The following is a 16,507-nucleotide window of genomic DNA, read 5'->3' on the forward strand; positions in this document are numbered from 1 at the left end:
ATTTTTCAATAGGTCACTCATGTATAGCTCTATTTATTTTCTTTAGAAGCCACTTTGAAGATACCAAAGTATAGCACAACAACTCTTGATAATCTCCTACCTCTTTTGTCTCTATTATTTGTCTATCTGTTTTCCTGAGAAACTATTTTGTAGATAATAATATGTAAAACGATAACCATTGATAATTTCTTACCATTTTGTCTGTAATTTGCTAAGTCCGCCCTATTATGTTATCCTTCTTTTATTCTTTAAAATAATAAAAAAAAAGTCAGCATAATGACACAATAAACGTAAGCAGAAAACTCAAAAAAGCATTAAATGCTAGTTCTTATTTAATTCACTTACCAACTGCCAAGCACCATTTTCCTATTTTGCTAATTACTTTAACTGTGATTTCCAAATTTGAAAAGTTAAAGTGAAATTTAATGTTCTACTTACCAGCTGTTTTTCTTGTTTCTCTAAAGCTGCTCGATCTCTGATTATAGCCCTCTGTGTACCTCGTAACTCTCGATTCTGCTCCTTTATGACATCTAAGAGAACCACAAGAGAAACCTACATTTATGGATGTGAAATATTGTTCGATACCACTGAAAATACTGAACCAAGAGACCACAACAAAAGAGAAACCTTGACTTACTAGATGTTAGATATTTTTCCTTCAGTTTAATATACTAAAAACTTAGTTACATATTAAAATATGGGTTATAAATATTGAGAGAACTGAATTGACAAATCAATACAAAGAACTGAGAAAAGACAAGTACAAATATGCTACAGTTGAACTTTAACCAGAGTATATATCACAATAAAGTACTCTCTCAGAGAATTCATTACCATACAATCTTACATGACATACATATATACGTGACACACACAAACTTTTCACCTCCCCTTTACTCAGTAATGTATGAACTACAGAAAGGAAGAAAGATAATATATTTTATTATTTTTTTTCCTACAGTTAGTCCTAACAGACTGAAACATACCTTCCAATAAGGCAGGTATGGATTTAAATTATACTTTTGCTGCTTGATTATTATACAATTACATTTTTAACAAGTTAGTTAACAGGTTTCTTATTTATAAAATAAGAACTATTTTAATATAACATTAAAAATTCCCTGATATAGTGTAAATATCTGCTCAAATATAAGGTTTTTGTAATTTATCTCAATTCATTTAGATTCTTTATTTCTATCTTTTGAAAAATGGAAATATTACTCCAGCCTTGATAGATGCAATTTAGGTTATTTGCTACTACATAAAGACAGCTTTAAAATATGACAAAAATCAATGTTAATTCTTTCTAACACTGATCACTTTTTGACAGGAACTTTAAGTGCTTTATGTATTATATAATTTGAAGATTATAATAATTTTATGCTGCTAATGTTTCTATTTTATATATAATAAAATTGAATGGTAGGAAAGTTAAATAGTTTGCCTATGTCACACTGGTGAAAAGCAAAAACAGTATATTTGGACCCAAGCATCTGTCTGTCAACCAGTGATCTTAATCACTTCACTAGAGCAATATTTTAATGAAAAGGGAGGTTAAAAACATCAACAATAGAAAAATCTCTTCATCATTTTTGAAGAGAACATTCAAAGTGATACAGTCTCAAGACAAAATAATTATTATTTACTTTTGCTATTGAGTTTTGAAGTTCCTTCTATATTCTGGATATCAACTCCTTATCAGATATATAGTTTATAAAATGTTTTTCTTCTATAGGGTGTCTCTTCACTCTGTTGCTATCACTTTGAAAAATCTCTTCATCAAGGAAAATATCTCAGCTATGTTTATAAATTAACTCAAAAAAGATCAATGACTCAAATAGAAGAGCCGACACTGTAAAATTCTTAGGTTAATAAAAGAATAAATTTTTATGATCTGGGATTTTGCAGTGGATTCTTAGAACAATGAAAGCATGAGGAACAAAAGACATGAAATGCATAAACTGGACTTCATAAAAATTAGGACAGGCAGGAAAGGACATTACCAAGTGAAAAAACGATACAATTGCGAAAAAGTACATACAACTGGTACACAGAATATATAAATAATTATAACTCAAAAACAAAAGACAAGCCAATTTTCAAAGGGACAAAGGGCATTCCTCCCAGGAAGATAAGAATTGATAAACACATTTTTAAAGACAAGGAAATAATTAGTCTTCAACAAAATGACATATCACTTCATACCCACTAGAACAGCTATAATAAAAAAAGAAAGAACAACTTGATGAACGCATGAAGATTGCAACCCTTATACACTGCTAGATAACAGTTTGCTGATTCCTTAAATAGCTGAACATAGGGCTAGGAATGTACTTCAGTGGTAGAGCACTTGCACAGCATGCATGAGACTCTGGGTTACTTTCCCCACATCATAAAAAAAGTTAAGTACAATTACTATATGATCTTACACAAACGAACTAAAACATAAGAAACAAAATCCATGACAAACAAATGGGACTAAACTAAAACTCTTCTGCACAGCAAAAGAAATATCAACAGAGTGAAGAGACACCCTACAGAAAAAACAAATTTTATAAACTATATATCTGATAAGGAGTTGATATCTAGAATATATAAGGAACTTCAAAACTCAATAGCGAAAGTAAATAAATAGTAATTATTTTGTCTTGAGACTGTATCACTTTGAAGGTTCTTGCTTTGATTTGTTTATGTTTGTGATACTGGTATGCTGTTCTGTTCTATTTCTTTGTTTCTCACTTACTACTCTCTTTAAAATAAAAAAGAAGTCTTAAAAAAATACGGAACAGACATAAACAAATACCTCAGAAAAACATATACAAATGGCCAACAGGTATGTAAAAAATGATCATCATCAATAATTACCAAAAAAACCACAAATTTAAAGCAGAGTAAGATATCACTTCATCCCAATAAGAACAGCTATTATCAGTAAGACCAGAGATAACTACTCGTGAGCATGTGGAGAAAATGGAAGCCCTACGTATTACTACAAGAATGTAAATTAGTACAGCTGGTATGGAAAACAGTATGGAGGTTCTGCAAAAAAATAAAAATAAAACTAATGTACAATCTAAGACTCTGGGTATATAGCCAAAGGAAATAAAATCAGTATGCCAAGGAGACATCTCCATTTCCATATTCATTGTAGCACAATTCGAAATAGCTAAGAAAAGGAAACAATTTAAGTGTCCATTAAACGATGAATGGATTTTTTAAAAATGTGATAAGGCACACAATGGAATACTATTCACCCATATAAGAGAATGGGACTCTGTCTTTTGGAACAACATGGAAAGAACTAGGGTGAAAGTAAGTGAAAGAAACCAGGCACAGAAATTCAAATACCACATGATCTCCCTCTTGTGGAATCTAAAAATGTTGTTCTCATCGAGACTGAAATGTAAGGGGGTGACAAGAGGTGAGGAAAGGTTGATTAATGGATATTAAATTACAGTTACATAGGCTCAAGAAGCTATTCTACGCTATTTAGTTGACTTTAGAAAAGAATAATATACTGTATGCTTCAAAAAATTAAAGGATTTTGCAAGTTTTCACATGAAATGATGTTTGATAAGACAGATACATTTAACCTTATTTGAATATTATCTAGTATGCAATGTATTGAAATTATCACATAGTATACTTCATTATGTATAATTTTTATGTATCAGTAAAAACAAAATTTAAAAATACTGAAACAGGCACATAATTATTTATAGCACTATTTACAATGAAACAACTTGAAAGGTCATGAACCTATATGGACAGATAAACATTTGTGGTATGTTCATAGAATGGAACATTGCTGAGCTATCCAAACAAATGAAATGTACAACCTGGATAAACCTAAAATATATTATGTTAAGTGAAAGGGGTCAGATATGAAAGATATTATGACTATATAATACTCAGATGAAATACCATATCCAGAATAGGTAAATCCATAAGGTGAAAAGCAGTCATAACTAACACTCTGTTGTGAATGTACTAAAAACTAATGAATGTTCACTTTAAAGTGGCTGATGATATATGAATTTCTCTACAACAAAAACAAGGAAACCAGTATCATTATCTTTATTAGGGTAAATTATAAGTCATATCTATCACATAGTATCATAGTTACAATTATTTAATCGTTGTTATAATTACATCCTTGATAAAATCAAATAAACTATAAGAGTTTCTGAATAAAAATTAAAATAAGCCAGAGCTCCTGTTATCTTATATACTGTATAAGACATCTATTTTCCCTCCTTTGTTTACCTTGTTTTTCAATTCAGTTAAACTGATAAGGCTTTATTGTTCATGATTTACTAAGGATGCATTCTATATGCTGCAAAAATACAGAAGTAGCAAACCATAGTGCAGAGGTAAAACAAATCTCTGCTTCACCCTCTGTAGGTTCATAAAATGAAGTGACGAAGATTTAACAAGAGCAAAGGCATACAGATGTACTCATGTGCCAAACTCGGTTAAAAATCACAGCACAGGGAAAAAACACAAGACTGATTATCTACTAGCTCTAAATTACTTAGAAATTGTTTATTACATGAATACACACTGCCAGTTTTTAAGGGGGGAAATCTATTTTAGATTATTTCCTACATTTATTATGCAGATAATCCTTTTTATAAAAAGCTATTCACACAACCGAGATATCAATGTTTTATGGGGCATTGGTTAGGATTCTAATATAAACGAAATGATGTATTCGTTTGCTAGTGTTAAATAAATACTATAGGAGGTCATTATTTTGGATTAACTTCCTGCACTAGTCCCCAAAAGTCCAGACTAGAATTCAAAATGGAGGCATTCATGCTAACATTAATCTGATCTTCTAACAAATCAGGAAAAACTACCAAATTTCACAAACAAGCCAGTTTCTATAAAGGAACTTCTCTCACTTTTAATCCTTACAAAACAAGTAACCTGGAATAAAAATAACTAGACTGTCAAGTTTCTATTATTCTTTCTCCATGTCCCCATTTTGGTAGGAAAGTCATTTTGAAATGACCAATCTGTTCTTTGGTATTTTTGTTTGCTTCTTTCTTCTCTTTTTGGCCAGGCCTTTTCCTGTTTATAAAAACCAACTTCCTTTGTTCAGCTTATTGGAACTTATTCTGTTTTGTGAAATGAAAGTCTACCTGATTCTTGATTTCGTTTGTGGGAGGAATATGGGAAGGTTTGGAGATGTTACCTAGAAATGCCCATGGTGTAAGTAGAGCTTGATGGGCAATTCTGTTGGGAATCAGAAAATCAGAATGCTAACAAAAATGCTGAAAGTAAAGAAAGCTTTGTAACCAAGCTCCTGAAGTTACAAACAAAAGCAAGGACTCTACTGGAAATTGTACTAAGGGTCATTTTTCATTCTGGTAAAGAACTTAAACTAATCTTCATTTTCCACATGTCCTGAGACTTTGGAAGATACTAAGGATAAATATGGTAGATCGACTGATCTGGGGGAAAAGAATTCAAGGCAGTCCAATGTTCAGACTGTGGCATGGATATTGCTGGCTGACCTTATGCAGATTTACAGAGAGAAATGAGGGCAAAAACCAAAGCAGAACAATTTCAAAATCTTGAATTTTGGATCCAAAGGAACAAGGATCAAAGTTGGGGCTCAGAAAGGTTGTAATTACTGAAGAGATTAGCACAATTAAAAAGAAATCGAGCACTCTGTACAGGGAGCAGAAGAAAGATACCTTCAGAGTTTCAGAAATTAGCAGGACCCCATCTTTCATAGGCTCAGGGGTGTACACATGTAAACTTTTCATTTAAGAAGAGTCTCTGGACTGCCTGCTTCGGAAGAGTCTCCTAGGGAACTCGTTTCCCCAGGATTCATTTCATTGTGCTCAGCCATGTAGGCACTTACAGGACACCACGGCCATGGTTCAATGGGTCCTAGGTACTGCTTCCACTGACAGTAGACCTTAGACATCATTCACGTGATGCACGAGTTGTGCTGTCAGGGAGGCTTTGAATGGTAATTCAAAGGAATGTCTAAGAGGCAAGGAAAGAATCCCCTGAGAAGGTAGTATGTAAAGCTGTGTGAATGAAATCACAGATATAGTGAAGACCTTAGGAAGCTGGAGATGCCAGAAACATAGCGTGTTTGTCAAGGAATGCTGCAGACCATGAGTGATGCCATCCCAAGAGAGAGGCAATGTGAGATGCAACCAGCAAGTCCATACTAGAGGGGCTGCCTAAGCCACCATATACTTCAGATACCAGATACACAGTTATGGAACTAAACATCTGCCCTGCTGGCCTTGCTCTGATCCTATTTTTCTGTCTCATATTTCTCCTTTTCAAATAGAAATATTTACTCTCTACTGTATTTTAGAATTATTTAACTTAAAAAAAAATATTTTTTACAGTGGTTCACAGCTAAGAATTTGCCTTAAATCTCAGAAGATACTTTTACTTTGGCTGTTGAAAAACTCTGGAACTGCTGAGACTTTGAGAAAGAAATTACTGCATTTCTACTGTTCACAAGATAGTTTCATCATGTTAGGTGGAGTCAATAACTTATTGCTAGTTTATCTGGAAAGTAAGTATAGTTCAAGGAGGTATGTTTGGGTGTCAAGTTGCCCAAGGAATTAGCCAATTCTAGGTATGTATAGGTGTGTCTTGGAGGAATGGCCTTGCACATTGTGTATGTCCCCTGGCTCCTTCCTATCTGGCACTTTTACTCTGCTCTGCTTCCTGGAAACCATGAATTAAGCAGTTTCATTATATCATGTTTGCCTTCCATGATGTTTTGGTCTTACAGTCAGCTGACCATAGACTTATGCCCCTGTAATCACAAGCAAAATTAAACCCTTCCTCCTTCAAATTGTGAAGTTGTGGGTGTCTGGTGTAGTGTCCCAGTAGTGGAAAGCTAACACAATAGGCAAGTATGATAAATTTTTAAAAAATTTTTATCTTTCTCATGGCTTTCTGTCATAAAGGACCTAAAATTCTTGGAATGTCTTGAATGATGAGAATGACTTTTATTCATTCGGAACAAGCTCCTTTCCATCACATCTGAATATACGTTAATATGGGAACAGGGAGTCCATAACATAAAGAAGGGGCTAGATATCAGAAAAACCAAACATTTAACTTTATGCCTCACTTCTTCCCACTTACCTGATTTCTAGTGATTTTCTCATTCTAGTAAATAATCAACCCTGACATGTGAGCTGCAGGAACACCTGGTCAGAAGTATAGGTGGCAAACTGGGACTTCCAAGCGGCATGTGAAGTGGGAAAGTCCCATGAGACTAGGGCTAACCTTAGAACTACGGATCATGTTAGAATTAAAATGTACTTTTGGATACTCAGTTGGGGTTCAAGACTCTGAGATTACAGAGTAGAAGTGTTACCAAAACAAATGTATCATGACAAAACCAAACAGAAAATCTAATCATAATAGTTTGATTCTACTTTTCAATTTTACTTAACGATGTATATATTAACTGTCACTGTATATTAGAGAGGAAAAAATAAAATTAACTACTGTATATTCCACAGCCTCATAGCTGTTAATAAGACTTATTAATATTTAAACAGTTCCAAGCTATAAACTCCAAGAACCTAATGTTACATACTAAAACATAATGACAACACTTTAAAACATATTATGGTAAGTAGGAAAAGACAGTAAAACATCTTTTCTTTATATGAAATAATAGGAATAGCCTATAAAACAAATTATGCTTTAATTTTTAAAAAACAATTATTACGGTAAACTCACATGTAATGAGTGGTTTGCTAATAATTCAGACTATAGAGCATCAATAAGGTTGAGACATTTTTAGTGTTTTTAAGCCCAGGTTTATTTTCCAATAGATTTATTTCTTACTAGTTCAAGAGTAGGGAATATATAGGAAAAGAAAGAAAATCTGAGATCCTCTAAATTTATAATTACACCAGCTGGAGGATGAAGGGGAGGAGAATGAGAGTGTTTAATGAAGAACAAAATAACAAAAGACTGTTTCACACTCTTGAATGTTAAAACCTTAACCTAACTCTCATTCCTACTTCCTAGGAAACACTGCACCCTGCTTATAAGTCCAATCTAAAAGCAACAATTACTTCTTATGGAATGTTTTCCTATTCCAAAACTTTCCCTGAATCATATTATCCTGATCCTCTTATCTAAAGCCAATAAAAAATGACTATGCTTTCATTGCCTAAATTTTCATTACAAAAACACTACTTCTAATCAGTGACCATTTCCAACTGCTATCTAGCCTAGCTGCTCGAAGGTGGAGAAAACCTATCCCACGACCTGGTTCTGTCCCAGATAGCAACTATAAAGGCTCAAAAATTACTTTATTTCAGTGATTCCTTGGTCTCAAGAGTTTTAACAACATTTGTTTGTCTGTCTGTATCTCTGTTTTAGGTCATAATAAATACTATTACTTAGTAGTAATTTAAGTGAGTACAAACACATAATAAAATGTAAAAGATTTGACTAATAGGCATATTTAATATGTTCCTTTGAAATATATAATAAAATCTACTCACTATTAAGAAAAGTGACTGATAATATTAATCATTCAAATAATCCGCTAATTCCCTTGTAGTTTTCTGCTTTTAACAGGAGCCATTCCTTTGTAAACGGTCCTTTGCAAGGTTCTGTCCCTCCCTTTGCGTGCAAGGTTATTTCTCCTGCCCCTGCCTCTTGCAAGGACTGAATCTCCTCACTTTTTGCCCAGCATACTAAATTCTAAAGAGACACCATACCTAAACAATTAGAATGTTAGCTGATAAATAAGCTTCCTTTAATTACAGAATACAGAACATCTGTATGTGTATTGTCCCTCTGTGTGTTTTAATTCTCTGCATCAAGTAATACAGGCCAAAATGTAAATTACTCTGAACTTTAACTTTCACAAAGGTAATTTGTCTGTTTAAAGAAAACACAAGAAATAACCCCAGAAGGTCAAAGCCAATTGTGATGTTTTGGCAAAAGAATAAAAGGAGATACAGTACAGGTCCTGGATACCAGGCATCTGCTTAGTATGTGGGTGAAGATCTGCTCAGTATGTAACTCGTCCTGCCCACTGTCTCACTTCTTCTCCCTTTCCTCCCTGTAAAACCCTTCATGTAGACCTGAGATCCCCAAGATGAAGCTTTAAGTACAGCCCCTCCATCATCTCCAGACCATCCCTGAAGACAATGACAGAAATATACACAGGGAACTATTAACACCCAGGAGAGCTGGACCAGTTGGTATTTGTCCATATTCTATGTCTTTTTTCAGGCAAAAGAAAAAAAGGGGGCACTATCAATTTCTTTTTAATATTCTCACACTGCATCTACCCTGTGGGACTACTGTGAAGCACTTCACAACAGGTGGTAATAGAAAACTTTCAAACTGTGAAAATGTCAATAGTAGATGGATCTGATATAGTATGCTCTGCCATCATTCATTTAGTGATATACAAAGGGCCTGGAGGCTGTCCTTCCCACCACACTCTCCTAGCCTACACCCAGGGTAGCACTTAGAGAAGGCTGCCTAGGCCAGCTCCATGCTGGGCATTAACTATGTCTACTTCAAGTTTTTTAGGGTTTTCCTTTACTAGAATACTCAGGTCTGCCCTGGAATGACAAGTTTACAGATTTAGGTCTTAAACATTAAATAACATAGACTGGAAAGGTCTTTCTGCTTTCTTTGGTTCTAAGTCAATTAAGTTTATTTGTTTACAGAGCAAAAAGTCAAAAATATAAACACTACTCTCTACTGAGATTTGTGACCAAGCCCCAAGTTAGATTACAGCTTATTTACTTACGTACAATTTGCACATTCGAGGATTAAAATAAGTAATTATTACCTATAAACATGAGCATTCATTAATGTGCAAGTAATACAGTTCAATGTACCTTTCTTTTGGGGAAAGGGAGGAGGCCTATCTCAACACTGCAGCACTGTTCAAGATTAGTCTCAGAAGTGCTGAGACACATCAGGTATATCACACCACCCACAGGGATTCAACCTGCCTGAAGACAAAGAGTTCAACGATAAATCGTGTTCTGTGATTTACTATAAGCTCACAGGGGGCTTTTCAATCTAACAAACAATGCTTTTCCCTTTTAAATGAATCCTTTTGGGAAAAATCGTTTTATTTCTGCAATTTTACTGTCTACTAAAGTTATCTTGATTCTAACCATTCCACAAATTGAGTTAGAAATATTAAATGTTCCCACATCCTGCTGCATAAGAAGTTTCTACTTTAGATTTCACCTGCCATCTTTGCAGCAGCTGGCATCAGTATAAAAATTGTGGGTATCAAAGCACCAGCATTAGCATTAGACAAACTCTAATTATAACTACTGTTAGAAGAAAAACCTTGAGTGTGAGTTTAGCTAAAGCAGGCACAATGGAGCTCATCAGTGAACAATAAACTGGAAAGTGGTCCTAGCTATGTGAGGACGCAGCATCTTCTAGGACTCATAGAGAAAAAAAGCTGTGCAAAAATGCTATGAACTTAAAAGCTACAGAGTAAGAAATACTGAAGGTGTGTACCTAGAAAACACTAGCTCTGAAACCAGATTTGTTCAGGGGCAGTAGTAAAATGACAGTGAGAAGGAATCTGAATTTGATAAGCAAACCAAATTTGTTTCTCAAGTTTTACAAATAGTTTAACAGAAAACATTATCCACTTAATTAATAAGATTTAATAGGCAGCAAAGAAAAACAAAAACAAAAACAAAAACAAAAAACTATGGAAAACAAAAAAGTGGAGCACCATACAGTCAAAGGACAATCAGGAAATAGGGCAAAGCTGAAAAAGAGCAGTATCTGCTCAGAAATAGATGGAATAGGTCTCAAAAGCCACTCAAGCCATGAGGAATTCAAAGGAAATTATTATCATTAAAATGTTAATGTTTTCAGAGCTGAAAAAAGGTTTGGAAATCAGTATGAGCCAGTAAACCTTTCTCTTTTGCTCTTGGGTGTCACCATAGGAATGGACAAACGCAGATGGAAGAGATTTTCCTATAGAAATATTTATTCTAAAAGTATGGAAAACTTTGGTCAGGAAAAGTGCTCTGAAAAGTGTACTCCACTTCTGAATCTCACAATTATTTTTCTTTGGTGTGCCAAGAACGTAGGGGCAAACAGAAAAAAAAAAAATGTGAGCTTTCAAATACTCAGAATTATAAAGCACTAACAGGACACACATTATTCCAGGGAGGGTCTGCATGCCATACATACCACCATAAAAATGTTAAAGCTTATCCTGGAAAAAGGAGAAAAATTATTTACAAGATGTAGATTATATAGATAGTAAATTTTATTTCCCCTTAACGTTTTAGAAATCTAGTACTATAAGTGAGTTCTCAGTGGGGGGATTTATTCCAACACAATCAAAACCGTACAGACTCTGAACTCTGGACAACTAACATATATGATTACTATCCCAATGATGCAAAGACCAAGAAGCTTTGTTTTTTTCTTTCATAGTCGTCAAATTACTTACAAACTTACACTCAGACTCATGGCAGATGGCAACAATAAAGACTCCTAAACTCTGGATTACCCAGTAGCCTCCAGTACTAAACAAAAGCAGCAAAAGCTATTTTTTCAGGGGTGCAGTCTCAAAATTGTAAACAAGTGCACTGTCATTTTAATGTATTCTAAGACTGAAATCAGTATGGAATATAGGAGAAAAAAATAAGCCTGTCTTGGTTACTTTTCTCTACTTGCTGAGACAAAATACCCAACACCTAGAATTAAGGAAGGAAAGGTTTATTTAGCTCTGTTTGTGGAGGCTTCAGTCCATACTTGGCCGGCTCCAAGGCAGAGTGGTACATGGCAGAGGGCAACAGTTTGAGGCGGCAGAAGACAGCAAAAGCAGCAAGAGTAAAAGGGGGGAACAGGGTAAAAGGGTGGAAAGTGCAAGCCTCTTTCCCTCCCTTATACTGTGTCTTGGCTATTCGCCCACACCCACACCATCTCTACCCTCTCCTTTCGCAGAGGCTCAGGATGTAGACCTGCTGAGTCACTTAGCCAAGCCTCTACACTCAAATTGACACAATGTATCAACCATAACAAAGCCTAATCCAACACTGGAAATGAGAAGAATCCATGCTGGTTCTAGTGAGTACACAGGAACACAAGGAGCATGGTACACAGTTTTAGACCACATTAGAAAGACTTCCTGGAAAAGAAGAAGACCTGAGATAGTACATATTAACTACAAAAAAGGAAAACAAAAATTCTAGACATAAGGGCGTAAGAAAAATGTGTCAGGGTGAAAAAGAGAATGTTATATAGTATACTGACGAATAGAAAAGCATTACTGCTGGACTGTAAAATATCCAGAGACGTGGTTCGCAAGGACAACAGGCAGATCAAAGATAGCCATGCATGCATTACTAAAAACTCATTCTTGATCCTCCTGGTACCAGAGATTCAATGAAGAGGTTTATACTGAGGAGCAGGATAGTCAGTGTGGTTTTTAGGCACATTAATCATGCAATTTTCTGAATAAAAGATCTAAGGATTATGAAGCTTCGGGAAAGAAAAGCAGAAAGATGATACAGTACAGTGATGGCAAACCTTTCAGAGCTTTCAATGGTAACAAACAGCCAGCTGTACCATGCATGTGATGGTTTCACCACCACTGCTTGAGTACATTGCAAAGTAAGTAGATTCTTTATTACAGCAATGAGTTGCAGTGTAGATGAAGATTGTATGTATCACATATTTAGGTGTCAAGAAAAGCAAGAATTGATAATTAGTGACTTCATAATTAGTTGAAGTTAGAGGACAAAAATCAAATAATGTCAACACCAGAAGGAAACCTGTGGTTGAAAATGATTTAAAGGTGAATTCTGCTTGGGATCTCTAAGTGCTTTAAGACATCTACACACAGATACTCAGCAAATTGTTTTCTTAAACAAAAACAATTCAGAGATAGAAATTTGGGATACACAGCACTTAAACTGTAACTAAAAGTAAGAGCAGGGAGAGGACTGCACAGGTAGCCCAAGAAAAACCATAAAAAAGGGTAGGTATAAAAAGAAAGAAAAACCCTTAGTAATAAAAAAAAGAGTGGCCAAAGGAATTTGAGGAAAATTCTAGTATTACATCATGAAGATGAAAGAGAATTTCAAATAAGAAATTACTGTCTTGAGCAAATATAAAACATAACTCCAAGAGGTAACACTAAGCTTCGCATGGTAATGTACTCCTGCAATCCCAGCACTTAGGGGTGCTGGAGCAGGAAGATTGTCGTGAGTTCAAGGGCACCCTGGGCTATGTAGTGAATTCAAGGCCAGCCTGGACTACAGAGTAAGACCTTGTCTCAGGAAAAAAAAAAAAAAGACAGAGATGATGCTAAAAACTGGCCGTAGAATCTGATGTTCTAGAAGTCACAGACTATTAGGCAAGATTTCACTACACAACAAGCAAAACAAACTTGAAGAATGGAAGATGGGAGGGGCATCTGAGAAATGAAAAGGAGATAAGACACATCATTATGCCTTCAAAAGACTGTGCAGTGATTCTTAAGAAATAGTAGGGTCCAGAGAAGGTCAGGAAAATGAGGCTATTTATTATAGTCCACCTCAGAATGCAAATTTCTAAAATTAATTCCAGGACAAGAGTTTAGTATAGAGAGACAAAGGATAAACAATGAATACAGGATCCCCCGAACTTAAAAGGATTACCAAATTAATCTGTGCAATGGGATTTATCTCTAATAAGAAATTAACAACAATGAAAACTTAAAGGGATAAGATTTTAGCTCTGCCACTTAGTATCTTGATGACTTGGGGCAAGTTACTTTTTTTCCTGTTTCCTCACCTATAAAATGGGAATAATAATAGTAGTTGTCTCATAGGCTTTATGAGAATTAAGATAACTGCCGGATGTGGTGGTGCATGCCTGTAATCCCAGCACTTGGGAGGCCGAGGTAGGAGGATCACTGTAAGTTTGAGACCAGCCTGGGCTACAAAATGAGCTCAAGGCCAGCCTGAACTGCATAGCAAGACCCTATCTCAAAAAAACCACAACAAAAAAAAGGTAATGTATGAAAAATTCACAATACTAGTAAAATAGCACACTATTAGCTTAGAATAGGACCTCAAATTTATCTTCATGGAGGACATCAGATAATAATCATAAAATGCTTAAAGAACTTCTATTTTGCAATGTCAGGGATCAAACTCAGGGCCTACAATAAACTAGGAAAGTGCTCTACCTCTGAGCTACATCTCCAGCCCCAGAACTTCACTTTCTAAAATGCACAGATAGGTGTGCATTTATGACAAGTCCTCATCATACCTTGATTTACAGGCTCATTTTTAGCTCCAATAAATAGTCTCATAATGGGGGTAGGAACTATAGATAATCATATTACACTACATATGTGCATCTCACAAGTTAGTAAAAGGAAAAACAAGTAATTATAATGTTAAATTAGAAAAAAACTTTCTATTCAATGGCACTGAGATACACCTCTCATTAATTTCTATAACAAAGTCCACACTGCATAGACTTCAACTTTGTGTCAAAAATGAATTAAACATAACTTGGAATAGTAATAAGTGCTGTAATGTTGTCTCCCTTTTAATTTACACATGAAGCAGCCTTTAATGATATAGTATATAACTCTCCCAGCCATTCCAAAGAGACAAAAAGATTCAATTATTCCCCAGATCTACAAGCAGTAACATATTTCCCTTATATATCAGAATTTCATTACTGCTGGAACAGATAAAAAGTCAGCATACAGTAAAGGTCTCATGATCAATAATCAACGTGCCTAAGGATCTGAGAGAAATGCATAACAATACATTAAATTTCATAATACATAGCCTCATTACTGCTAAGACGACTGCTGTCAACTTCTAAACAAAACAACAAACCTTCCTTTTAACAAAACAAGGAATAAAAACATCAGTAAAGCTCTGTGTTAAAATAATGAAAATACTGTACATACTGTACAGATCTGATGTAATTAAAATGTGAGAAAATGATATACATTGGTAATTCAAAGAAATATCAAGTATGTTTCCTGGTAGTTACAGTACATGTACATAGTGGACAAATTTACATACATTTTATACATAGATCTTTAATTCAATGGCACAGTAGACAGCAACAGTCAACACTTTTTTCACAAATATGTCTATTCAGCAAAACATTTCTCATGAAAGGATTAAGTTAACTGCAAACCAATATGTAGTTAAATATCCTCAAGGCATATCCTCATTGTCAATTCCCTTCTCTCTGGGTCCTCTACACTTCAAGTGTAATAGTTACCCAATTTCCAAAAGCATCAGGAAGCACAGACCTGAGATTTATGTCTAAAATCATCAGACAGATACTAAGCAATTGAAACTAGCCTGCTTATTTGGATTTTACAGTTCAAAAGAAATGAAATCATGTTTTTCAGCTTAGTAAATTTTCACTATATAAAACCAATCAAGAAGAAAATCTCAATATACAAAACTTAAGCACCAAGGAAAAAACCTTCCTTCTGGAGTACTATATAATAATAGAGGGATAACACTGGTGCTGAAGCACTGAAAAAGCAAAATCCTGTATCAGAGATAAACAGCATTCTCAGGAAAAACAAACACAAAATCCTTTTGCTATAACTATACTACATTATAAACAGAAAATCAGTGGCTCTTCCAGGTATTGTCAGTGGTACTTCTCAGTTAGTAAAAAGTCAATAAACTGAAAAAAATTCAATAACTCAGAATAAGTAAAAATGCATTATGTTGTGTGACAAATTAGGGATAAAACAGAATTATGTATTAATATGAAGGGCATAAGTGGCAGGATAAAGATGATGTCTTTGTTATCCTCCCCAAAATATATGGAGCAGTCAACACAAAGGAATGAAGAGTTACCCCCAAGTCAGGACTGAGCACTGTTTGTACCAATCTCTGTGAGCTACCACGCTCCTCTGGCGGCAGGATCAGACTCTTACAAAGAAGTGATTCTCTGGCTGAACCAGGAACCACCTAGACTCAACATGGCCCGGAAATGGATTTTTAAATAACCTGAATGAATTTAATACCTGGTAAAATACTAAAACTAATCAGTATTATTAAAATATATATTAAGGAATTACACAGGAACACCACAAAACTCGTACATTTCTGTAATTCACTTCTAAGTGTCAGAAACAGTACAAGTGTCTTGAGCACGTAAACTTCTATGCAAAAATATGTATCACATCTCCTGCTTCAGCAAAAGATAAAAGACAGTAAACTGCATTATGAAAAATAAGCCGGGAACTTCCCCGTGATTCCTGTTCCTTTTCTCCTGGAGAGCATCGCTGCGACGGCGTCTCGCAGAGGGGACGCCCGGACCCGTCCCTCGCGCCGCAGCCGCCCGCCCCGCCCCGCCCCCACAGGTGTCCGGGCCGGGCGGGGAGTCACACCTCCAGCCCCGAGGCGCACAGGCCAGGAGGAGGAACGCGACCACAAGCGCATCAGATCTCCTCCGCGCTCAGGGGAGCCGGGCCCCGCGAGGACACCCGCGCCCGGGAGCC

At 35.4% G+C, this 16,507-nt stretch overlaps 1 protein-coding gene across 1 annotated transcript in view; it reads right to left on the reverse strand.

Annotated features, from left to right (window-relative positions):
- The window catches only part of Chmp2b (charged multivesicular body protein 2B), a 33,439-nt gene that overhangs the window by 16,381 nt on the left and 551 nt on the right, over positions 1-16,507 (reverse strand). The window contains exon 2 of the mRNA XM_005375538.2: positions 439-530. Coding sequence (XP_005375595.1) covers positions 439-530 — 92 coding nt within the window. The remainder of the gene's footprint in view (positions 1-438; positions 531-16,507) is intronic.

The sequence above is a fragment of the Chinchilla lanigera genome, unplaced genomic scaffold (assembly GCF_000276665.1).
Source record: "Chinchilla lanigera isolate Chin_1 unplaced genomic scaffold, ChiLan1.0 scaffold00006, whole genome shotgun sequence".
In the NCBI taxonomy this organism is placed as follows: Eukaryota; Metazoa; Chordata; class Mammalia; order Rodentia; family Chinchillidae; genus Chinchilla; species Chinchilla lanigera.